The 26,283-nt window shown below is 37.6% G+C and overlaps 1 protein-coding gene across 1 annotated transcript in view; it reads left to right on the forward strand.

Moving 5' to 3' along the window:
- Window positions 1-26,283, forward strand: part of me1 (malic enzyme 1, NADP(+)-dependent, cytosolic) — a 59,855-nt gene that overhangs the window by 15,030 nt on the left and 18,542 nt on the right. The window contains exons 2-5 of the mRNA XM_079470518.1: window positions 4,972-5,105; window positions 8,119-8,268; window positions 22,227-22,302; window positions 23,258-23,419. Of these exons, the coding sequence (XP_079326644.1) occupies window positions 4,972-5,105; window positions 8,119-8,268; window positions 22,227-22,302; window positions 23,258-23,419 (522 nt within the window). The remainder of the gene's footprint in view (window positions 1-4,971; window positions 5,106-8,118; window positions 8,269-22,226; window positions 22,303-23,257; window positions 23,420-26,283) is intronic.

Raw genomic sequence — 26,283 nt, forward strand, 5'->3', positions numbered from 1 at the left:
GCCTATTGCTGTACAGTAGCTTTTGAAATCACTAGTTACATATGTAAATATGTTCTGAGGACACTGTTCCATGTACTTATTGCTAAGTCTGCTGCTTGTAAGGGTTTGGATGTGAACACATCCAGTAAAGGTCATGTTTATTTATATAAAAGTTGTCCTGGGTATGTATTCAGCAAAGCTTCAGTCTCTAATATACTGTCTAGTTAGTTTTGAATGGCACTACATACACTTGCATCAAACCACTAGCGTTTCGAGAAAACAGTATGTTCATTTTTAATCACAATTTATTTAAGGTTGTAATTCAGACCTGGCAGGATGTTTTTTTTAAACTTTTTAAATGCTCCTAAATACAGACCATCAGTGGCACACTGCACTGTTAGGACAACAGACCAAAGATACACTACAAATTATATCCAATGCCTCCATTGAATTAAAAGGACAGTTTACACAAAAATAAAATCCTGTCGTCATTTATTCACCCTCATGTCGTATGACACTTTCTTCTGTGGAACATAAAAGAAAATATTTTGCTTTCTTGTAACTTGGTAACTATTTTACAGGTTTGCTAATTTGTATGAATTTGTATGTTGTGAATTGATTACTAGAAAAAAGCAATACTAAAGCCCCACCCCTCACTGGCACGAAAAGAAATGGTATGTACAAATGTAGAAATTAAGATCGTACGAATTGATACGAAAAAGCCAAAATTAGATATTTTTTGCCTTGAGATTGTGTTGTTTTGCCACAGGATCTTTCTAGAAGTCATGTGCAGTTATTGACTGTGGATATACATTCATTCATTCATTTCATTCATTTTCTTCCGCTTATCCGGGGCCGGGTCACGGGGGCAGCAGTCTAAGCAGAGATGCCCAGACATCCCTCACCCTAGACACTTCCTCTAGCCCTTCTGGGGGGACACCGAGGCATTCCCAGGCCAGCCGGGAGACATAGTCCCACCAGCGTGTCCTAGGTCTTCCCCGGGATCTCCTCCCGGTCGGACGGGCCTGGAACACCTTCCGGGGAAGGCGTCCAGTAGGCATCCGGAAAACAGATGCCCAAGCCACCTCAGCTGACCACTCTCGATGTGGAGGAACAGCGGCTCTACTCCGATCTCTAAGGGATCGCCCAGCCACCCTGCGGAGGAAGCTCATTTCGGCCGCCTGTTTCCGGGATCTTGTCCTTTCGGTCATGACCCAATATATATACTGTGGATATACAGTATATATAAATATATAATTTTAGAAGGTATGGCTCTTCATATAATATAAAATCTGTATTTGGCTCTTCATAGAGCATAAAATCAGAATTATAATTTTGTGTATGTATTTATGAGTACCAAACAATGTTATGGATGTTACGTTTCGCTGATGTGACAGTTCTAAAAGCTGGATTTATCTGACTAAGGAAAACCCTAAGAAATGCTTTAAAAGCGTTAACAGAGACCTCCCATGGGTATTTAAACCATCAAATATTGACATCTGAGATATTAGTATGGAAAAACTTGATTCATGGACTGTTACTTTGAGCAACATCTGTGTTTCTGTAAAAAGTGAACATGGGTGTTTGTTTGGATAAAAGCGTCTGCCAAATGAATAAATGTAAATGTAAATGTACTTAGTCTTTTGCTCTCCAAAATGTAACCCAGAATTGTACACTTTTTAACTTAAACGCACAGATATCTTGATTACTGAAATTTCTCACTTGAAGCCTACATAACATTTCCCTTTAAAGTCACCATGAAATCAAACAGGAAAATTCGAAGTGTTTTACACTAAGGGTATGACGAGATCTCTTGAGATCTGATAAGTATGCAATTGGCATGATGGAGTGCTGGGCTCAAATACCATTCTAGTCACATATGCTCCCTAAATTTAAATTGTGCAACCTCAAAATATATTTGGGACCCTTTGTGCGAGTGCACATTTTGTTGTGGTTCGACCTGTTTTCATTACTATACAGAACACACTAATAACTGCACAAAGTATGTGCGTGCCGTGCTGTGAGCTGTCATAGACAACGTGATTTTCCATCTCGCGGTGCTACTTTCCCACTGTTTTTCTATGTAAAGCGCGCGGCTGAATGCCAGCGGACTGTACCACAAGTACCGTATAGCAACTGTAAGTTCACATTATGTTATTTCAAATACATTCATAGGCAAACCTCTTCAAAAACGCATCATCTGTCTCTTACATATGTGCAATGTAAGCATAAAACAAGATGTGTTTATGTAGTTTTAACTGTTTCTCTGAAGGCTATGATGGTTTATTGAGTGGAGGAAGGAGGATTGACAGTGTGATATGATCTCCACCTCTGCTAACACGAGCACAATGCAAAAAGAATATAGAGAAAACAACCACGGCTCTTATCCATTTTGTCCTTCCTGTCATTTGAGTTTGTGACAAAACATTTTGCATTGTTTATTACTGCATTCAATTCTCACATTTTTTGCATTTTGTGTACCGGATTTTCCCAATATATTTCATCATTGAGGATTTGTTTTAAAAAGTACAGTCTCGTGTCTCGTCTCGTGAGAGAAGTGTCTCGTCACACCCCTTTTTTACACAGTTTTGCAGTGATTATTATATATGATTTATCTTTGCACACCTTTATTTTTTATATAATTTGCATTTGTAACCTTTAATTAAAAACGTTGAGTTCATCTCCCCCTCTTAACAACAACTCTTCATCACATGACGTTAGCCACAAAAGAAGGGTAGGACTATACTTTCCAATGGCCAGGCATTTTTAGGCCCAACTTACAACAAACCAAAATCAAAAAGGGAAGGGCAAAATAAAGCTTTGAGAACTTCATGAACCAACTGCTGACATTGACATTGCAATCGAGGGATTCAAGTTTTGAATCGTTTGACTTCAGTTACATCAGTTTATGCCCTGATTCTGCGTATGATGTACATTATTAACCTGGCTCATCTGAAACTCCTTCAAATCACTTTTGATGTGTTCCTAAAAGTACTCCTTTTAGCTTGATCTTCAAGATCCACGAGAGACATTCATTCAAACACACTAGACATGTTTACTTTTCTTCATCATTAATGCACGTTCAATGTAATTAACTAAAAAGACTTTGAACTTCTGATGTTTCAGTTATTTTTGCGTAATTGTATGTCCAGATTAAGGAAAATATATTGAATTAATAAATTAATGTTAATAAATATTTCTAAAGCAATTTAAGTCTTGTGATAACATTTAGTAGCATTTTGAGGAAAATAAATAATTCACAAATAATATTATTTTACTTTTAAGCTAAATTTGGTTTGAAAATAAGGTTAATGATTTGAGGTTCAATGGTATAAGGTTATAAGGTTTTTTACTTGCAGGTAATGATTTGAGGAACATTTATACGTTTAAGATGAAATGCAGTAAAATTAAGTTAGATCAATGGTAATTGTAGGGTTGTGTGAACACAAACAATTTAGGTGCAACTGACCAAGTAAAATTAAGTTGGAAAAACAATTTTTTAAGGTGTTACCAATTGAAGTAATTTCTTTAAGTTGAACCAACTGTTCATTTTTTTACACTTAAGATTACAAGTATGGCATTAAACAATACAAAAGTATCATTTAAAAAAATGTTGGCACATACACACTTTCAAGCAAATCATTTCAAGCAGGCATAACAGTTTGTTGAGTTTTTAATTATAAAACAATATTCTGTTCTTAATGAAGACAAATTTGACACTTTATGGTTGTTAGTTGTTAGAAGAACAGCCTTGTGAGCTTGAGGGAAATTAACTTCACATCCACTTAACATATCCTTGACGCCAGCTGGATAAGATTAATGGCAGGAAAAGCTCAGAAAAGTAAACTTGGTTATAAGCAGAGGTCTATTGTCATTTGTTTGAAGATCTCACTTGGAGATTTCGCGAGGTTATACATCATTGATTTATTTTTAAGTGTGGCTTAAGTGGTTTCAATTGGGTTCAACTGCGTCTATAACACCACAATTCATTGCACGTGTCCAGACCAGGTTTCTTGTATGTTTGCAGGGCCAAAATCATTTTTACAAGCACACCACTTAACACGACCATGTATATAATATAGACATGTTTAGAATGCAAAGCTAGCACTGGCTTTTACGGTTTTTGGCCTTCTTTAGTGGTTCCTCTGAAGGAGCAGCCAGAGGCGTAGCAATGATGAAGCAAGTCTGTCATTATGGAAATGGCAAGTTGGCTTCAAATCCAACACCGTGCCATCCACAGCTGTGGTCCTGAAAGATATCCACACATTCCACGCTTGTGGAATATAAGTGTGGATGTGGAGTATGAAGTGACATCCCCCTGGCTATAGAATGTGTTTTAAAGGTCAGAGTCAGCAGATCAAAGGTAAACCAGCAGTCTTGGCCTTTGAGGTGTGCTTACATGGTGCTGTGCACCACATTGCGAACCGTGACCTTTGTCACCTTCCAGTGGCTTTACTTGCATTAAAGACTTGCACAAAACAAACAGGGAGTCAGGAACAGAGCTCTGTGACAACACTCTCTCTTGAGAATACTTCCATGGCCATCTGAAAGAGAAAATAGAGGGGAAATATGCAGATTTATGTCTTGTTTGTTTCCAAAACAAAACTTTAATATTACAGCTGCAGAGGCTTAGTTAAGTAAAGATTAAATATTGAAATGAAGTCAAAGTGTATACATGTTTCTTATTATAGTTGTAGCCCTTGTAGAGACTTTGTGGGCAAATGTATTTCCACGAAATGCATAATTCTTAATTTAACAGTGCATGTTGCAAACAGGTATTTAAGAAATAAGATTGAAGACAAGGTGTGCTATATCATGTATATCATGTTATTATATTAAGTTGTAGTTCTAATCTATTGTATTCATAAAACTTTATTGTGAATAAACCACAGCTGCTGACCAATGAACACGAGGGATTATAGGCAACATGACACCATCAAACTACTGCTATGAAAATGAATAATAGTTGTGTGTCATGTGTCCTCTCTGCAGGGCATGGCGTTCTCCCTGGAGGAGCGCCTGCAGCTGGGCATTCATGGTCTGTTGCCTCCCTGTTTCCTCAGCCAGGATGTGCAACTATTGCAGGTCCTCAGGAACTACGACCTGAAAAAAGACGATCTAGACCGGTGAGTAAAGACACCCATCACTACCTGTTGACCAGATTTCCCATCTGTATCGTTACACGTTATACTGGATAAAAGAGATCATGCTATGATTTAGTCCTAATGATTTAGATCTCTTCTCAATGCATGTGAGCCATTTCTGTAAAGTTTTGCTCTTTTGAACTATACCATGTTTTTTATATCTGAAGTCCAAAGCAAAAATACATCAAACACGCAATGGCCCTGCTGCTTGACAGGACATAATTAGCTCTGGCTATTATGCCACTCCATTCCCAAAATGGTAGGGGTTCTATTCCTGCGTGTTTCTTGCCTATATTTGCCTGGTTGTTCTGGTACTCGTCATATCTCAAAGCTACACTGTCACATGAGAGACTTTGGTTTGTTCTCCCAGACAGCACACTTTGATTTATTTCTGGAAGGGTCGCTCGCCTTCAGACGAACAAGCATGCAACCTTAGCATGCAATTTATGCTGTGGTTACTGTAATGAGCAATTATTTCCCAGGCTATCTGAACTATTCGACGTTTTGTCAACTATTTTGAGTGGTTTATAGACAGGGCAAGATGCCAACATTTTTAACATAAATGTTTGCTTTGGTCAGAAAATAAAGGACAAATTAAGTTAAAAAAAACATTTGTAAAGATAGGAAAGGCCTTTCAGCAGTTCAGTTCAGACTGTAATCATGAATGAGGAGCAGTAAAAAAACATTCCAGAACATACAGCAAGACAGATTTATGCAGATGTTGTAGAGCCAGTTCATTAAAGAATGCACATACTTTCTCATTGTGGTCATTTGTTTGGTGAGCAGGTTTTTGGCTAAAAGAAAAGCAGACAGAAAGAGAGTAAGAAAGAAGGAAGGAAAAGGCAAGGAAATAAAATCTGAAAAGACAGAAAAGTATACAGACAGACAGAAAGGCAGAAAGGAAGGGAAGGGAAGGGAAGGGAAGGGAAAGGAAAGGAAAGGGAAAGGAAAGGGAAAGGGAAAGGAAAGGGAAAGGAAAGGAAAGGAAAGGAAAGTATGAAAGAGAAGTAAAGTAAAGGAAAGTATGAAAGAGAAGTAAAGGAAAGGAAAGTGAAGAGAAGTAAAGGAAAGGAAAGGAAAAGAAGAACGAAAGTAACTATGAAAGAACAAATAAATAAATATGTAAAAAAGAACGGGACAGACAAACAGACCAAGAGACAGAAAGACAGTCAGACAGAAAGAAAGAAAGTAAGAATAAATATAGCTGCAAGGTTGCCAAGGAGCATGGAACCGTGCTGGCGTAGAGCAATGAGAGTGCAAGTGGCAGAATCAAAAGTACGTGAAAAAAGAACAGGTGAGAACTAAATGTAGACTTTACATGTAAACAAATCACACAGCTCTCACAAGATCAGAACCCACAACCTCAACATCTCAAGGAATGGGGTTTAACGAACTGTGCCACCCAGCTGCATGCTCAAGCGCTGTCTGGAGTTATGATTGGTGAGGACCACCACTATAAATGTGCACAATTTCATCATTTTCTTACATACGGTTCATAGAACTGTCATAGACTCCCATTGGGGAAGAAGAAGAATATGAACAGAAGCAGTAGGGGCACCAGCCCCTAAAGGGCTTGGCCCCTAAAAAATAAAGAAAGGAAGTGAGAGAAATAAATGTTTAGAAAGAAGGACACGGGAAGAGAGAGAGTGGAGAAAGAAACCATTACCAGTGGCGTGAGCAGAAAACATTTCTCTTGCAGTCCGAAATGATCACACTTGTTAACATTTTCCGAACACCTCATTTTGAAATCCTGCCATTTCCTAAACAATGGCACAACATACAGTATAACATATCACATACATTACATACAAACAGCCTTCTTGAGATGATGCCATTGTGACTGTCAGCTTCAGCACAGGCTCCTCTCATCCCACCTTGTACACCCACCCGGCCCGTGTAAACATCTTTCTGCATGAGGAAGGTGGACATGGTTCTCCTGGGCCAAACAAGAGAGACTTTATGCTCTTTGATGGAAGGCTTGCTCGCACCGATGGGGAATGTGACGTGGTCTTGTTAATTTAGGTCAGATGTAAAACTTGAACGTATTTGAATGTATTTCTATAACAAGGAACTTGTGTTTAACATGTCTAGGGGGCATTTTTGTCAACGGTGTGTATTTTTCCAACAATTTTTTGATAGAAGCAGGAAAAAAGCTTTTGTTCTTTGTTTTAAGAAGCAGCACATGGATAATAATTTGTATTATGACAGGTTGGTGGTGTTTGTAGTTTTGTTAGTACTTTCGTGTCATTTCATGTCTGATCAAATTTGTCTATAACCCCTTTTTAGATTGTGTCATGTTGACACTAAATACATAATCCACAATCTACCAGTTACAGAAATTGTTACTATCAATAGTCTTTAGTGAGTTTTATCCAACCGTTTTCTGTAATCCCTTCAGTTTTCGTCTCACTTCACCCACCTTCTCTCTTTCATGTGGATGTGGGTCTGTCTGTTTTAAGCTTTTGTTACATTAGCAAAATCGAAACAACTCAAACAGGTTGTGATGTCACATCTACTAGCTGTCGTAGAAAGTTTGTACATTGACAGAATAGGAAGGAAAAAGAGGTGACAGATTAAATGGCTGCCTCAGACATCTCTCCAATTGACTCACTTTTTGCAGAAACTCTTTTTGGCGGCCGGTCAACTAAACAAAATAACAGAATCAATGTGCAATTCAAATATGTAATAGACTGAATTACGATGCAAGTTGTGCCTTGTGAGTGTTTGTTGGCTTGTTCCTTTGGGGTTTGCTGTAGAAATTCTGTTCATGCACATCAATTGCTTGTCAGATTAGTTGTGAATTATTAGTAATTAAATGCACACAGAGACTTCCTCTTTTTGATTTAATATAAGGTTTAGAAGTTTGTTTTCCTAGTGTAATTTCCCACAATCGTTTGGTAATCGTGGTATATTTATTAATATTTTGGTTGACTATTGTTTTCCTGCTGTTCATGACTAGAACCCCAGTTTGTTACATGGATTTATTCTCTCACAGATACGTCTTTCTGATGAGCCTCCAGGACCGCAATGAGAAGCTGTTCTATCGGGTCTTGACCTCAGACGTCGAGCGATTCTTGCCCATTGTGTACACACCTACTGTTGGCCTTGCATGCCAGCAGTACGGCCTCACGTTCAGGAGACCTCGGTAAGAGACTGCAGAATGTTCCTTTACTAATTTGTTTTTACAGTGAAATTCTTTCTCCCTGAGCAATTCACATAAACAGACACATCCATCCATCCATCCACCCGACAGGCTTTCGTTTAGTCCTGGGCGTTCTTGCTATACGTTTGTTGAATGTCTTGCCTCCGTTGAAGGAAGTAGAATCTGGAATGTTAAAACATCTGTCTAAAGAACCGAACATGCGTCTTGTCATTATAGAAATATAGCTCACTCACGAGCCTGTTGTATGTTGCAAGATTGTTTTCCCACACAATTTTTGTGATGGTTTAACATATGCAAAGTCATAGCTGCTCCTATACTCTCTTTCTCTGTTTTTGCACAGTGAAATACTATATGTCTGGATGTGATAAAATATCACAATACAATTTATTTTGCGGGATTTAGGATCCTTGAATGAAGAGGATTTTAATGAATTTGCTCATACAGTACACTCAGTTGCTCGGAGAGCTTTCCGCAGTCATACTAAATACTATTTGTAAAGAATGCTCAGCTTATGTCTCATAATGATATTAAAAAATGATTTTGTTCTTTTTGTGCAGACTGTAAGCAGTTGTGATTTTTTTATCTTAAAGTGTCATATGGCACTGTGAGATTCAAGAACAGGAATACAATATAAAATATCATCTGGCTATACAAAATAATCTTGCTGAATTTCTTTTTTACATGCACACACTATCCTCATCCCTTTCTTAAATCTAACCATCACAGAAATCTTTCTGTAATTTGACATATATTTTTTATATAAACATAATTTATTGCAAGTATTGATGGAAAGAAGCTAGACAAAATGAATTGTAAACTTGTCTGTGGTCAAGACAAGACACTTCTCTTCATAACACAAAAATCACCTCTAATATACACCCGCAAAAAAATACTTTTATTTCAAATCAGCCTTAATGTATTGTGGACATTTTGTTGAATTTCAACCAAATCAAACCCAAGGAGTGATTAAAAATGTTCCAACAGCAATGTGAAAGACTGACAGCATGACAAGACATGTGATCAAAATCCATAAAAACACATAATAAATTATAATCACATTACATTTTTTTGAACTTTTTCTAAATACATACAAATACTACTGTTGCATTGCTTAAAAGTGAATTTTTACTTGTTAACTTCTTTGAAATACAGAGCATTCTTTCTGTTATCTTGACCCCTTTCTCCAGATTACATTTTCTGCAAATAATGACAATAAACACAATATTTTATTTGAAATTTGGTAGAAATAGTTAGTAGTTCACAGAATAAAACAAAAAATATAATTTTACCCAAATAAATACCTACAAACAGTAAATCTTAAATCAGAAAACGGTCTCTAGATGGTCTCCTTTCTTCTGCGGCTGTATGTTGTGATTTTCCGGTTTATATCTTTCCCTTGTAATAGTGTCCAAACCAGTACAGTACAGACTTTCCTCCATCTCATCCATTCTGCTATCCATTTGACTTTTATGCATCATCACATCCACATGACTGTAAACTAGCTAACAATGTAGGTGGTTAAGACTAAATATTATTGTGGGGACATTTGGTCATGGCTAACACAATGACCAACAGAAACCTGAACACACACACATCTTAGCTATATTGTTCAGCACTTTCTATAGATGAGAAGGTTTAAAAGATTAATTGAAAGCCGATTTTCCACACCGTAAAACCTATAACTAAACCTTTAGAAACCTTTAGACATTAGTAGATTTAAAGTAAAAAACAATTTATCTGATTTATGAGCCTGTCAAATAAAGATGACCACCAAACACACACACACACACACACACACACACACACACACGCACACACACACGCACACACACACACACAGAGAGCCATTTAGCACAGATCGGTAATCAGCAGAGGCTCCCCACTGGGTGTGTGTGTCAGCAGGACCACCAGAGTGAAGCAACAGTTTTAGATTAGAGCGCTAATCACAGGAGCATGAAATGCACAGTGTGAGATGGTGTCAGTGAGGCAGGCGGCTTCATCCAGCTGGGCTCGACTGCCTGTAATCTGCTTCCCGCAGACTAAACATTGCAGCAGTGGGTTCTTGAGCCTGGGATCAAGGGTCAAACTCCATTAGGTGCTCAACGTATGCAACGTATGTAAGAATCTTAACTGGATGATAATAGAAAGTGAAGATTGAGTGTAAAAGAAGTCATTCAGAAAATAAATGGTCTCTCTTGAATAACCAGAGCATTGTATTTCCAAAAACATAAAAATGAATTATTCATAAATGTTTTATAAAGCAGGCCTGGATACATTTATCCAGCTCATAAATGTATTTATAGCCAATATTAAAAAATGGCAACATGCCTCTTTAACAAGCAGATTTCTTGTTTTCTTTCTGCCAGGAGTCATAAATACATTTTGACAGGCAGTTCTCATATGAACATTCAGCAGGGTTCATATCTGATCTTTGAACCTAATATAATAGCACACTGTGAGATGACCTTTTGGCGTCGGGTTAAGAGATTGAACTTCCAGATGACCCCTTTTGTTTCAGTGCTAAATTTCAGGCGTCAAATAACAGACTGGAAAATCTTAAAGGTTCACACATTTTAAATTAGAAAAATGTTTTCGGGTAATGTCAAGGATGTGAAATAAAAACTAAACCTAAAGGAGTAGTTAACCCAAATACAAAATGTATTTGATCACATCTGTCCTCTTATGTCATTTTAACCTGTATGGCTTTTTTTCTTCTGCAGAAAGCAAAATAAGATATTTTAGATGAGATAAGATATTTTAAAGAAATAAAAGTTATCTATCAAAAATCTCATTGGTCTCCATTCACTTCTATTGTATGGCTGAAGAAAGCCACACGGGGATATTATGACAGAATTTTAGGTTTTAGGGGAACTACCCCTTTAAATGTGAAATTACTTTTTAACTTCTTAGTCATATTACATAATAACTATAAAAACAATGCGCTGGTATCTATTTATACTTGGGTGGAAGCACAATGGAGTGTCTTTTAAATGAAAAGAACACTTTCCCGAAGGTCAAAACCACAAATCTTCAGTAGATTAGAGAATATCGTAGATTAGAGCAATTTTGAAGGGAATTTTGATGAGTGTGGCTGGGGATGTTGACTTCCTTCCTAACTTAATGACTGCTTATATGTGTAAAGTGTAGAGCACTTGTGTCTCCTGACACTTTGTGGCCTCTGTTAAGAGGTTTAAGACCTGTTATCTTATATGTTTACTACGTGTGTGGTGTGTGTGTGTGGGCCAAATAAATAAATTGAATAGATAGCAACACCCTCTCCCCTCCGGTTTATAACCCCAGCTCTTTTCATGACATCAGCTGTCCAGATGAGACCTGAATAGTGGAATGGTCATGAACGGGCTTACATCCCAAGAATTTGCCACTAAGCATGATCCTTTTCTGTGGAGCTCACAATGAGGGGTTGATTGTTTTTATGTGGGCTTGACACAGATTTATTCCTACATAAAAACATGCTTCAAGTCTGTCACGGGGACAACGGATAAGACATACAATTTTAAATCAATTCCTGATTTTGTGAGCCTTGTTGAAAAATGTAAAGCTCACGTCAAGGCTTGGTGATGAAAAAAACATTTCTGAAGTAGTCAGATTGTGAAAATATGTCTGTATTAATATCATTTATCTATGGGGCAGGCCACAGTGATGCTTTGGCATCTTCTCTCAAGATACCTTGGGGATATTTGAATTTCAGGGCTTTTTGACCGCCTGGATTCATTATTATGTGTTTGCACTGCAATCCACCGCCAGTAGACACCAAATTATGGAAGCCTTGAGACGGATCTCTTGTTTCCCGTGTATTATTAATAATGTACTCTAGGTACATCAAGAATCTCGAGTGTAGTTCCCCTAGCAGTTGCTGAGAGGACTCTATGCTCAAAAGCAACCGTGTGCTTGTGTGGTTTCTATTTTAATAATCTGTGCAAAATTAAATGATAAACCAACTCCACACCCTATTCAAAGTCAATGTTCACTTTGCAGAAATTGGCCAAGTTGATAAAATTCCTTTTTTCTAGTAAAACTATGGAGAGCCTGAAGCAGAAGAGTCTGTGAGGGAAATAAGGTGTTGGCAGATTTGTTCTGCATCTACTGGTTCCTGGTTTGTTTTTTATTTCGCAATAATGTATCCTCCAGGGGAGCTTTCTGAGTGAATATTATAAAATAAGTCTGAAAATTAGGGGGGAAATATGCGTGTTATTAAGTTATTAAATGCATTTGTGAACTGTATCATCTTATTACCCTGTGAAGAAAGCTCTTCCTGAGAAAACATCGCTTAGATTATGTGTGTGAATTTGCATGCAGTTTATCTGCCGTATGTGCATGGCTGGAGTGCAGACTATCACAACCCTGTTGGGAAGAATGGTTTCCTCAGCGTATCATGATTCTGTTGAGGGATTGAATGGTTTACCAGCCTGTGAGGGATATGAATGTCCTCCAGCTACCCAGAAACCTCATTTTCCGACCGCAACGACATGCCGACACGTTCTGCTGTTTTCCTTTTAACCCAAGTAGAACTCTAAAGTCGTCCCTGGTGCATTTTCTTTTCTGAATGAGATATTGATCAGATGAAAAAGAAATGTTTATACGAGGCAGTTTTTGGACTATGGTCATGACGACGGTCATCAAGGGTATCTTGATGAGGTACGGTAAATGCATTTGGAGCAGCTGAGATGTGGCCTTTTGCTTCGTCATTTTATCTAGCTAAATTGAAATACATTAAAATGTATACATAATTATATAAAGGGTTTTGTAATGAGATTTCACAATTCTTTTTCAGAAAATAAGAGATAGTATGTCTAGCTCTCCAACCAGAATGGTTAAAGATGTATTTCAGCCCTACATCACTTTACGATAACAAAGGGATTGTGGAATATCTCACTTAAGGGAGCGTCAAGACACCTTACACAACATCTCTTATTTATCTAGTTCCACATAGTGTGGAAAAATATTTGACCTCAAGGTTAACAATGCATGTTTTATCAGGTCTTACTGTCAGCTTATACATAGGGAGCAATAAACTATATCAGACAAACACTGAACTGTGAGAAACAGGTGTTGTACATAAAACAATGTTCCAATAATGATCTACAGTTTTTTATACTACTAAAACCTTGCGGTCTTATGTCCTGCACATGCCAGGACTACTTCTCAGTGCCCAACACCAACAACTGCACAGTCCAGATGTTTTATTTTAGGTTTGTTGTTGATCCAGATGTTTAAGTTTGGGTCTGTGCCATTGATTTGCATTTGGAGGTTCTTCAAGTTTCCAGTCACCTTGGCAAGAGGCTTTTGCAAATTGGTTGGGTTGATTTTTAAACATTCAAAAAATTACATTGCCAAATCTTTATTGATTTTTGTTTCTTTATTGTAAAGCAATTTAGTGTGAATGGGAGATTCAGAGAGCGAGGAGGTTAGAAAACCTTAGAAAGTGCATTGGAATAACATCAGATTAAGTCACAAAATGCAAGCAAAAGCGACATCCTAGCGTTGATAACATTTTATAGTGTATTGTACATAGAATCAGAATCCGAAGGAGCTTTATTACACATGGAAAGTGAGAGTAGTGTGGTCACACAATAAAATAAGACATATTGTTTCTATTGGTGTATTACTAATACCAAAATGACCAATATCAAAAGGCTAAAGGGATATTTTCTTAGAATTTTTAGCTTTAGAAAGGAAGTGAATTGTGGATGAGATTTTGAAGCTTCATAAAGTGCATACATTGATCAAAGAACTGCGAGAGGACGGCATTCCGGCAAATCACGCAGGAGTGTCGTAAGTTCCGGTGACGAAAGCGGTAGCGAAGAGTAGACAGCAAAACAAAATGAGAAATACCACGTTTGTTACTGAAACTTATGACACGCCTGCGTCATTTGCATTAAACATGAGTTAATTATTTTTGCCTCTGAAATAAATATACACTTTCCTACTTAGCAAGAGAGATGAGGGGCTAACGGGCCATATTACAAGCATGACAAATTGTTTTCCTTACGTACCAAATGCCAAAACTTCTGTGGTGAAGATGGCATCGTACAAATGTGAGTTGAACTAATATTATTCAAGTCACTTTGGTCACTTTGGATATCAACAGTGCCGGCCCGAGCCTCTTGGGGGCCCTAAGCAGAATTTGATTTGGGGGCCCCCTCCTACCACGCGGAGTCACCATTTGCTTGAAGATTATTGACACAAATGTCATGCTATAATGTTACATTATAAATGAATACAGTGAGGTTATGTATTAATACAAAATAAATAATAAAAAATCGATACTTAAATAAAATACTTTACTCTTAAACTTCTGAATACAAACTGTCACAAAACATGAAATAAATAATTTGCAAATGTGCATTAAATGTGCAAACATTAATATAATCAAAAGTAGAATGTTACAAAAAAATAGATACTTAAATAATGAAAGCAAACATAAGAACAGCAAGCGGTTCAACAATGACAATTGTACAACAATGACCTCAAAATCGCATAACTGCAGCCTATAAATATGAGGATAGCACTGCTACAACACTCGCTAATAAAATCGAAGTCTATTTTCATCACAGAAGTCTCCCAACCCATTATGGTATTGGTATATTTTCTAACGTTCACTTCAACACACACAGCAATGCTAGCTGGCATCCCTTTCACTTAGAAGATTAAGTTCCACTTCGGCTGTTTCCTCCAACTTAAACTGATATATATATAATCAATACGTGAACTACACCTGGATAAATGTATATTAATAATGCGAGACATTTCACTTTTGATGGCGGGGACGTTTACGTTAGCTCTGGTGATGGCTTATATGAGATCATGAGTTCTACCTGAAATGACGTGAGCTAAATTTGTGCTGCTGCTGCTTATCTTGCTCATTTTTCTCCTTCTCTGTCCTTTTCTTCTTTCTCTTTTCGGCACCAGAGGATACATCCTTTTTTGTGACATGGCTTATCATTTATTACCATTACGCGCACTTGCACACCGGCACTAATTGTCAACGCACGCGAGATGTCTATTGCGCATGACACAAACGCTAGCAGACACAGCAGCAGTTGTCGGCAAATCAGAATTTTCTTGTCTTTAATTATTCATTTATTTATTCATTCATATTCATTCATTCATTCATTTATATCACTTGTTTAAGTTATTTAATTGTAAAAATAAATAAATAAAATAAAAGATTGGGGGCCCCCTGGTGGTCAGGGGGCCCCAAGCAGCCGCTTAGTTCGCTTATGCCTCGGGCCGGCCCTGGATATCAAACTTGGAAACCAGTTTGTGAACGTCTTAAAGTAAAGGACTTTTTTTTATTTCCCCTAGATGAAAAATTTTAACAATGTAGAAGGGTGTCAAAGTGTACAATAAATAGTTTAATAATTTAGTCTTTCATGATACCACTCTTTGAAAATTCAGACACAGTATGGGCAGAGTACACACCGTATACCATAAGTACAAACTTATTTCAGTCTGCCTGTCCTGTTTCACTAAAAGTATGTGAAATAAGGAACTCACAGCACAGTCTTTGGACTGACCGTAAAGAAAGCTTTTAATGGTTTGGGAATAAATTGAAGATGCCAGAGTCGGTTTAATAAGCGCTTGTGAAACACTATGCTATGATTTTCTCAAGAGGATAAAAGTGTCTTTTGTAGACTGTATTAGAGTGCAGAACACCATTGCAGATTTTCATAACTCTGCACAGTGTCAAAAAGCCCCGTTCCAAAGGTCAAGGAGTTTACGTTTCTTCATTTGATTTAAAGATTCACTTTATCAAATGCAGAAAATCCAACAGCTACTTTGAGGAACCAGAAGAGAGTTTAACATGCTCTTTAGTTAAATAAATACGTCTACAAGCAATTTAATCTTCCTTAGAACTGTGGGAAAGTAACCTTCAGGGATAGAAAGTCTGTAATGTTCCATTTCATCTTAAATGTATCTGGACTTGTCATGTTGCTCATTTATGTCTTAGCAGAGGTGTTGATGGTTTGGTTCCAGAACCAAAACACATAAGTATTATGTGTAAGGAAATGTTTAAAACTCAGAATCCAGTATTTATTGTTTTTCATGAACACCGCACATAGGCCTTAAAGCTGTTGAATTTTACAGGACAATGTTTTCTTCATTTCTGCACTTTTATACGGAAAGTCGAACTGAAGTTGTGTGTCATATATACTCTCTGGATGGCAGTCACGTTTCATGAGGACTCAAAAAGCCTCATAGGCATTTCAGATAAAATAATTACCATAAGGAAATACAATTGCATTAAGGAATTGGTCCCCGGGTAACTGTTTGACATTTGAGAAATTCTATTCGATTCTGATATGGGTGTTTATTATTTCGAAACTTTTGTGCAATTTGTCAGACCTTTCAAGCTTGTTTGCTTCTCTCTGGGTTATAAGATTTTGAAGAAATATGAAAGATGTAAAGGTTAACAAACATGTCATGCACCACGGCTCTTTCCCGGCATGCCATTCAAGCAGAGTCCAGTCTCACTATTCAGCATGAAAGCATTTGGCACTTTAATTGACACCTTGGCAGTTAATAGATGTTTACAATGGCTTTAAGTTTGAGCTTGATTATGAAATACGGTTTTATATGCAGCGCACCTTGCCAGTGTATGTTGTTTGTATGGATTGTTTTTGAGTATTTATTCTCATTAGACATTCTCAAACACATGCAGCTGTTTAAGATGATGCTTTGCGAAGGGTAGCGTTGCCGTAATGGGGAAAGTGTGGTGTAGCCTTTTGGTTCACAATCTGAGCTTGTGTCCTAAAGGCTTTAGATTTAATTCCTGTGGCACCTGAAGATCAGATTTATCTTATTTGTTTGGAGATCTTATTAAGTACATGACTACTGTCATCCGTTAAAACAGAAAGAATGTTTTATCAACTGTGCTGGAAAACAAGAAAGTCATATCATATTGTCAACACTCTTGATTTTTTTATGACATCTTGAGTCGCAAAATGGCCAAAAATCGGGTTGTTGGCTGTGCGGTAACTTTTTTACTTTGTGTTAACAAACACTGGTGCTACAGAGATTGAAAGTATGACACAACTGGCAAAGGACATTTATGTTACATACAGATCATTTAATTAAGACGACATATTTTTCATAGCATGTGCGACATATATGGTTTTACCCCTGTGTAAAATCGGGCACTCAATACAAGTGCCAGAAACGTTTTATATATTGTGCATTCAACTCACATTTGCAAGATGTCTTTATTCTCAACAGAAGTTTAAATACGTGGTTGCCACGTCAGCCATCTTGTCAGGCCAGTATTACGGCCTGTTAACCCCTCCTAATAGCATCCTTCTGCATAACGCTCTGCTATTAATAATAATAATGCACCGTATCATTATATGCTATTATTAAAGTTTTGTGAACGATGTGATTTCCAAATTATGCTTATTTTACTGCTTTGCATTAATCTTCTGTCAAATGGGTCCATGAGACATGTGTATCGCATTAACAGCGAATCTGTGTGCAGTCGCCCCACACAACACTGTTTTATTTTATTCATTGGTGAAATATAAAAAATCAGCAAAATCCATAAATTAAAGTCAAACCAGCAGTATTTAATAATGCTATAACTTTATCGTTTATTTTATGTCCAAGTTTCTTTGAGTTTATTTTCCTTTAAAGAAACCCTCGTCTGTGTGGCCAGACAAAACTAATACCATTTTCATATGGGGTGCTGGTACATTTCTGGCTTCAAACAGTCAAACAGACCTGCACTTAATAAGCATGACACTTTAAACGATTTTCACAGTTTGACGCAACATTTTAATATTTGACAGGACGATGGCCAAAAAGTGATTCCTGCAAAATAATTGATGGAAAAATGTAGAATAGCTGTATCTGTATGCTAAGTATTAAAGGTTTTTTCAGTTAGCCGTGTGTGTGTATTAGTTGAGAGACTTTCTCCATTCCAGTGTTATGTAAGCAGGGTAATTCAAGTCTCCAGGAAGTCTGGACGCAGGGTCGAGGAACTGTCTGCGTCCCACATACAAACGGGCAGCCCTCTCCGACCCACGGAAAGTCACATGCACATCTAAAGTACACCTCAATCAAATTTTTTCTCAAGACAAATACTTTTTGGGGGGATGCGGTAACCAACACCATCTCCCCTGTTATTTATTCCCTGCTAGTTGCATGTTTCATTTAAAGGACCTCAAGCATGTCTGGACTGCTCGTGAGAGTGACTCAAACCCCAGACTGGTATTCGGGGTCTGAAGATGAGGATCTGCTTTTGTCATTGTCTGAGGTCAGGAGAAGAAGAATTGGCTTTTCACTTCAGGCTATACAAGAGGGGTAGCGGGGTTCAGAAAGATGAAAGTCCAATGCAATGTGTTCCTGGAAGAATGGAAAGTTTGGCTGCCATCAGTTGCTGGGCGGAGAGGACTGTATTGTTGCTTGACGTGGCCCGAACGGAGAGGGAATTGGAAAGACCGAACGCTCTGTTTGTCCAGCTGATTCCCTGCATCCCTCCATTTTTATTCCAGCCAAGCACTTTTCCATCCCTCCGAGCACACGCAAATACACGCTCCCACATACTCTCACCCCCTTAAGCTCCGCGTTTTATTGTTTGCAGATCACAATGACGTTTCAGGCTGATGGTTACCGGATTTCTATCTTACTCTCTCTGCTCCGGGCACATTTCCATTTGCCAAACCCCGTAAACATCGCTGGCAACTTATAAAGGTGAAAACTGCTTCTGCCCAGCCCTTCCTGTCTAATGCTAAATCCACATATCCACTTCTGCACATAGTCATCAGATGTTTAAAGTCTGTGGGATCTTTCATACTTGCACAATACCTTTATGTCCATCTCTCCCCTCCTGTCTTATTTCTTTCCACTCAGATGAACTTGCTGTCCTGTTATTATCTCATAAATAAGACGTGGTAAGGGGGGGACTCTGTAAATAAACCAATAACCACATGCTGAAAATAATGTGCTGTCAGAGTTTTCCGGGCCAGAATTTGGTCAGATCCACTCACAAAATGTAATAATCTCCTTTCCCGTCACCATCAATGTCCTGTTTTATCAGATAATGGTTCTGTTTTTCTTTGTTTTGTTTGAAACCAGGTCTCAATGGGATGGATATGTTTATTCTGTGGTTTAGAGTAGATATCTCTTTCAAACTGTTGACTCATATCCTTATGCGAAATTGTTTTTATGGTTTGGACACTGCAGAACTGTTTAAATACTATAAAATTGTATGTGATGATTAAATATTTGAACTGGGGTAGATGAGAATGTACCAAATTTAGAAATGAGAATGACCCAAAATGTCCCAAATTGATTTAAATGAACCAATCCCATTTCTCCAAAAATGCTCCAAAAAGTCCTAAAGGTTGTTGGACACAAAGCTCTGCACTGCACTTATTGTACCGAAAGCATGCACACTGTGTTCATCTTATGTCCTCAAAACTCTTGTTTTGTATGACACAAACTTTGTGTATAACTTTATGCTGGCATGGAATTAATAACTTGTGCACAATGCAAAGCAGTGAAATAATGCTAGCATACTATTGCCCGCGGTTTAAAATAAAAGCTTGAGCTGTCTTAACTGAAAATAAATTGTAAAATGTGATTTACATAATTGTTCCCAAAATGCACAAAAGAAATATTTTCTATAGTTTTTGTTCAGTTGTCACAAGTTAAGACAAGCACATTTCTGAAAATATGCACACTGGAATTGATAAGAGGAATGGAATTGTTTTCATTGCACTGGACATTGTGTTAGTGTCACATGCATCATAAAATGATTACTATACACTGACAATGATTATTTTTAGTGTTGATTGCACTGTAACAGTTCTTTGTGTTACGTTTCTAAGGTCAACTTCGCTTTAGTATTTACAACCTTTTGTTCTCCTTCACAATGAGCTTGGATTGTATTCAGTATCAGGCAGTGTAGGTCTTCATCTATAGGCCTATTCCTGATGACTATGTTATTTTTATAGAAACAAGATAGATGCAAATTGGTATTTGCAAATGGTAATCTGGTTTGGCAATGCAAAATACTCCTCTTGAGTGATGGTCTCTATTGTGTAACTGAAATGATATTCAGAGATTTGTTTTCTCATCAGACAATAATGTGGAGGAAGTTGTCCAGGCAATATTGGTATGATCCATTATTTTTCCCCTCATGTTGCGTACGTTTGAGTCATATAATAGGAGAGTTTATATCACCTGAATTTAATAAAGCAGCCAAAGATTGGGAGTGTTCACATGCACATGAGGTCCAGGGTATTTTTGTGACCCTTACAAAAACGTATGGGTGCAGGAACATGTACTTTTTGGGGTCAAGCTTGAAGGTTTGTTTTTTTACTGCAAGGAACATCCTTGTGTAGAAAACAATTTTGTATAATAAAAAACATGGCAAACGTGTGTGTTTATGTATTCGAAATGTTATTATTTTGTAAAACTAGTTTACCACAACGATTTAAATATGTTGCATGTTTTAACTATTAATATATCTCCATTTTGATCTTTTTAAAATCTGGCCTCTCAGAGAAAGTCTGCTTGTTGAATTGTAAGATTTTTCCAGATGTAAAAGAAATCTCTTTTTATGGAATCTGCAAAGTCAAGCTTGGTTAAAGTATTGTAACATTTCCATGGGGGTGTGGGCGGAGTGGAGAAAGATCTAAGCTTAAGTCCTTGAGGAACCTTCTGAGGTCAAGACAGAAGATGCCCAAGGGTCCTGCACATTTAGCTATAGTGAGTGGGTCTCACTAGAAAAGTAAAAAGATAAAAGAAGGGGTCAAGAGACATAAAAAGAAAGAAGGAAAGAGAGTTTGAGGGGCATACATTTGATGAAAATGAAAGAGCGGAAAAATTGAATGCGAGGAGAAGGCCGTGCCTGCACTGTATGGTGCATTTGTTGATATCTGCTACTGCTGCACGTTTACTGTATGGAAATTGAACTGGCCTGTGTCAAACCAGGTTTTTACCATAAGCCCATTTCACATCGATTGACAGCTGTTCCACTAAGATTGACACACCACCCACACAGAAAGGGATCAGCTCTGCTTATACATCATCTCTTTGATTCATTACTTTTATTGTTGACTCTTCATGTTTTATACAGCATGTGCGGTCTCTACGGCCTAAACAGAAGAATGTTTTTATTTTTTACCAGAAAGCATTCTCATACAGGGGATGACATAAGGGTGATTCAATTGAGAGAATTGCTATTTTTGGATAACCAATTTAAGTACTAAAAATACTTCAAATTGCCCGCAAGCTACCATTAGATTAAGATCAATAGGCTTTAATCACAGTTTATCTTATCATGATAGCAAGAAAAAATTGGTTTGTTGTTGAAGCTATGGTTGGTAGCTCAGATGCCTCTTTACATCACACGGTTTATGCAGGTTTGAGCTTGGACTGTGAGATGTCCAGAAGCTATCAATTTAATATGTACCTCACTTGAGTTTTCATAACTACAGTTGCTTGTGGAAATGATATAATACGGTTGTCATTGGCTGTTTTATTGGATTGTTTTCACAGAGGGCTGATGAAACTGGACACTGTTGTGGCTCCCAAAAACAAATTTATTCAGTCATGCTTATTGAGTAAATGTCTTCTGTTTATTGTTTGTGTATTTTTTGTTGAGGGGTGTTTCGGGATGTAAGAAAGACAAAAATGTGTAAATGAATAAATAATATTGTGTTTTTTTATGTTTTGACATGCAATCTTAAAATATTTATAGTAATGTGACTTAATCTGACTACATTAGTTAAAAAAGTAACTTTTAAGGTTTGATCAACTGCTAGTATAAACCTTCAAGTGTAATACAGTTTTTTGTAGTCCCCAGTATATGAGGTAAATAATGTTAATTTGCCTTTAAGCCACAAATCTACATATGTCAGATATTATTGGAAACTCTATTTAATTAACCATGTTTTATAACTTCTTCTGTCTTCTAGAGGTCTTTTCATTACCATTCACGACCGCTGGCACATCTCCACGCTGCTGCAGAGCTGGCCAGAGAAGGACGTTCGAGTAAGTTCTGCCCACTCACATCTACACCACCCTGTACTGTTACAGAGTGTACCAGAACTCTCAACGTCAGACCCAGATTAAAACACTCCTGGGGTTTATCAATCCCTGAAGACATCGATTCCAAATTTAAATTACTTGCACTGTGAAAACGATCTCATAAAGTCGCAATAATTTTCCTGTTAAGCATTTAAAAGTTATTAAGGTAATGATAGCACACCCTGTAGGGCTTCGGCGTGTTGAGGATGAATACAGGGTGGCATGATATGAAGCTGTAAAAAGGTTGAAAAACACCTATAACCTGCATCACACTGTTTATGGAAAAAAACATTTAGGAATTAATTGCATCTGATAATGAAAATTGAATTGCACAGCGAAAGCTTTATTTTGAAGCTGTTGGTTTTTGGTGACTATGTGAAAATTTGGATTGTTAAAGCAGAGGAATTTGCTCTACTGAGATGAGGACATTGGGTAACGTTGGGAAAAGTTGGAATGGTTTAACAAATTGTGCTGTATAAATGAAGAAGCAGCCTTTAACTACAGACTGAATGCACTGCAAGTATTTGCAAATTTCCAAACTTGCATCAACATTAAAACATTAAATTGTTGACATTAAGCTGTCTACAAACAAACAAAACAAGCTGTGTTCAAACAAACAAAAAAGTCCCTTAAAAACTGTTTCCAGATGCCAGATCTAATAAGATGCCTGATGTATCCTTGACAATGACATTTCAGCGGCTTTGACATTTCAATAATACCTTATATTTTTCCAGGGAAAAAGAAGTCCCTGTAATACAGCTCACCCTTTGAGAAACATGGTTGTATGTAATATCGTCTCAAAATGAGCTTCGTTCACCCAGTGTTTTATGCAAACTAGATGTTAATTGAATCTGTTTCCATCCCCAAAAGACACAATATCAGATATGACAATGACATTATTTGTTGCATCTTTTGGCAGGCCATAGTTGTGACAGATGGCGAGAGGATTCTAGGCCTGGGGGATCTGGGCTGTTATGGAATGGGCATCCCCGTCGGTAAACTGGCCTTGTACACCGCCTGTGGCGGAATGGCCCCTCAGCAGTGTCTGCCCGTCATGTTGGATGTGGGAACAGACAACGAGGTGAGTAGACCTGTGGCACCGCCGCCAACCAGACCGTGACAGCTGACTCCTGCTTCTCGTGTTGAGCGTTCGGATGTAATCTAAGAAGAGAATAACTATTCTTGGCAGCCACGTCCTCTTTCTAAAGACTCTAATTTGCCACCTTGTTTGTTTTTACCCGTCACAGCACTACAGCAGAAAGGCTGACGGTACAGCAATAGCTGTAGGCTAAGAATAGCACTGTGAGCACAGGGTGTGCGTGTATCTGCGTCACCCTCGGCGAGGCCAAGGGTGTGGCAGTACAGGAATAACAAACCACTGGCTCATCTGCCAAGGGTTTGTGCCAGGGTCCACCTGGTGCTTCCTCTTCCGTGCCAAAGCAGTGGCTTATCCCTGGCGTCAGTGGTGCCAAAACTGTTCACAGAGAAGTAGAGGAAGAAAGAGTGAAGTTTTATCAAGTTTTTGTCTTATGGTCCAGTTTCAAATTTATGAAGTTTTTTAATACGTTTTTTTAAAAGGTTGTGTTTGTACCCACTTGTTAATTTTTTTTCATGTTTAAAGCATGGAAATCACAAAATTAAGTTAATAATTAATATTGTATTGCTTTTTTATGTGTAATTTACAGTATATGAGGGTTAAAATTAAGGTATTTTCATAGATTTTTAAACATTTTTAGATGCTGTAATTTTACACATACCCAACAGGAACGATTTTAAATAACCTCTTGCTGTCCTGTAAAGGTTTTCCTCCAGAGCTACAAATAAACATTTTAAAAGTAAAAATATTACATTTAATAATACAAGGTCATAAAAAGTTGAAATGTAATAAAAAGTCATTAAGAATACATTTTTAGCTTCAGAGGGAGTATTGCATTTCTGTCACAACACTGCTGTGTCATGTCAACTGCCCAAATGCAATTCTCAAACCACTTGACACGCTTGTAGGTCTGTACAAAAGCTCATAAAAATATAAGGGCGTAAAAGTGCATTAACACTGTTGCATAACTGCTCTGACTCAGTTTTCCCATTTGGTCCTGCTTCAATTTCCAGCAGGCCAGCTCCACGTGTGTCGTTTGCTGCAATGCTAAATTCAGATTGTCCAGTCAGTGATTTAGTGTGTCTTCAGGCAGCAAAATGGGGAAAAGTTTATTTATTCATATTTATTTATTCCATTTGTGTGGGTTACAATTTATGTTCTGAACTCACAGGGTTCATATTGTGTGTAATAGAGAGAATGGAACGCAGCATTTTTGTTTAGGGGAAGTTTGTGTTTACTTTTGAAATGGTCTTTCTTTGTACAGTACACTCACACATACATACAGTAGAAGCCAAAAGTGAGTCTTGTAGGGACCTGTTTGTTTTTATTTGCTTTGAATGCACCTCAATGTTAGAATGATCGAAATATAAGGTAGAACAAAATGAACAAAACATTTTAAAGATATGACCGGAGGGCAATCTGTTGCATACGTATGAGAGAATGTGGGTTTTATATTACAAGATATGCATAGAAAAACTAAAATCTCACGGGAAATGCTCAATATAAATGTCACCACCACCAAGCCTCCGACAACTCTTTCAAACTTTATTAAAAATGTGTTGCCTGGAAAGTAATTACTCCGTGAATGAATCACTCTTCATTATAAGAGATTTGTGCCCATGTTGCATTGTTTGTGAGCTTTATACCCGTGATGATGTGTAACTTCTAGCGGGTAATAATTGGTGTGTTTAATGTTATAGAATAAAACGTGAAAATATTTAGAGGCTTTGTTTATCACAGACCTTATTTCGGGCGATTTACCAAAGGAAGTATTAAAGTAAGTGGGTTTTCCCACCGGAAGTATTAAAATGCTAACTCGCTTTCGGGTGTTTTGTCTTGTGCGTAGTTTTTTTTGCCATGGGCCAAAATAAAAAACTATCCCTCAGGTCGTTCAAAACCTGTGTTTGACTGTTTGCTCTGTAAAACAAAAAATAAGATGAGAAATGTCTTCATGGTTTTGTGCATTGTCAATGGGCTCCAATGTTGTGTGGTAACCAAAATTCTTCAAAATATATTATTTTATATTCTGCAGAAGAAAGAAAGTCATAAAGGTTTAGATTGAATGACATAAGGATGAAGTAAAGGATATAATATTTTTTCCGAATTTTTCTGTCAACTATCTCTGATGTTTGGGTGAACTAGTCTTCCCTGATGTCTAGTTTTTAATACATTTTTAATAGTATATCTGAATAAAAAATATCACCATTGGCCATGATTGTACAAACATTCTGTTCATACCTGCACACATGACTCAATGTTGGGTGTCCAGTTTCCTTCTGTCTGCAAGTCTAAAACTTGAAGGCCTTTTTCATTCTTCACAGTTGGACTGACTCTGTATAAAGCCCGAGGTAATTAAGACCTCGTTTTCAGGATATTCTGAAGAGATGACAGATCTAATGATAGATTAATTCACTACTTGCTGTACATCCCCACAGCTGTGTGTGTTTTATACAAGGCTGTGCAGTCTGATGATTAAATGTGTGTTATTAAAGGATTTAGTCTGCTGTTATTTCTAAGGGAGCAAGACGCCTGCTGACTGAGGTCAGACCGTCTACTGTATTTCGGTCCGTCAGAGGGAGTGCGACGACTGCACCTGGATCAGTTTCGTCTCTCTAGACACACTCCGTAACATTAGAAAGAGAGGAATCTAATACATGAGCTGTATGCATCATTTTGCATTCCTTGATCCAGGTTCTCCACGCTTCGGTTGAACTGTAATCTGCATGAAGACTGTCTGTGGTCGTTCTGTGGAAGTCCAGTAACTTTTGTGGCTGCAGAGTCAATCCAGGTTGCTCATAAAATGCAGTCAGTGCCACGTAAACACCATCTTGAACTTTTTGTTTAATCTG

This window comes from Barbatula barbatula (assembly GCF_947034865.1).
Source record: "Barbatula barbatula genome assembly, chromosome: 12".
Classification (NCBI taxonomy): domain Eukaryota; kingdom Metazoa; phylum Chordata; class Actinopteri; order Cypriniformes; family Nemacheilidae; genus Barbatula; species Barbatula barbatula.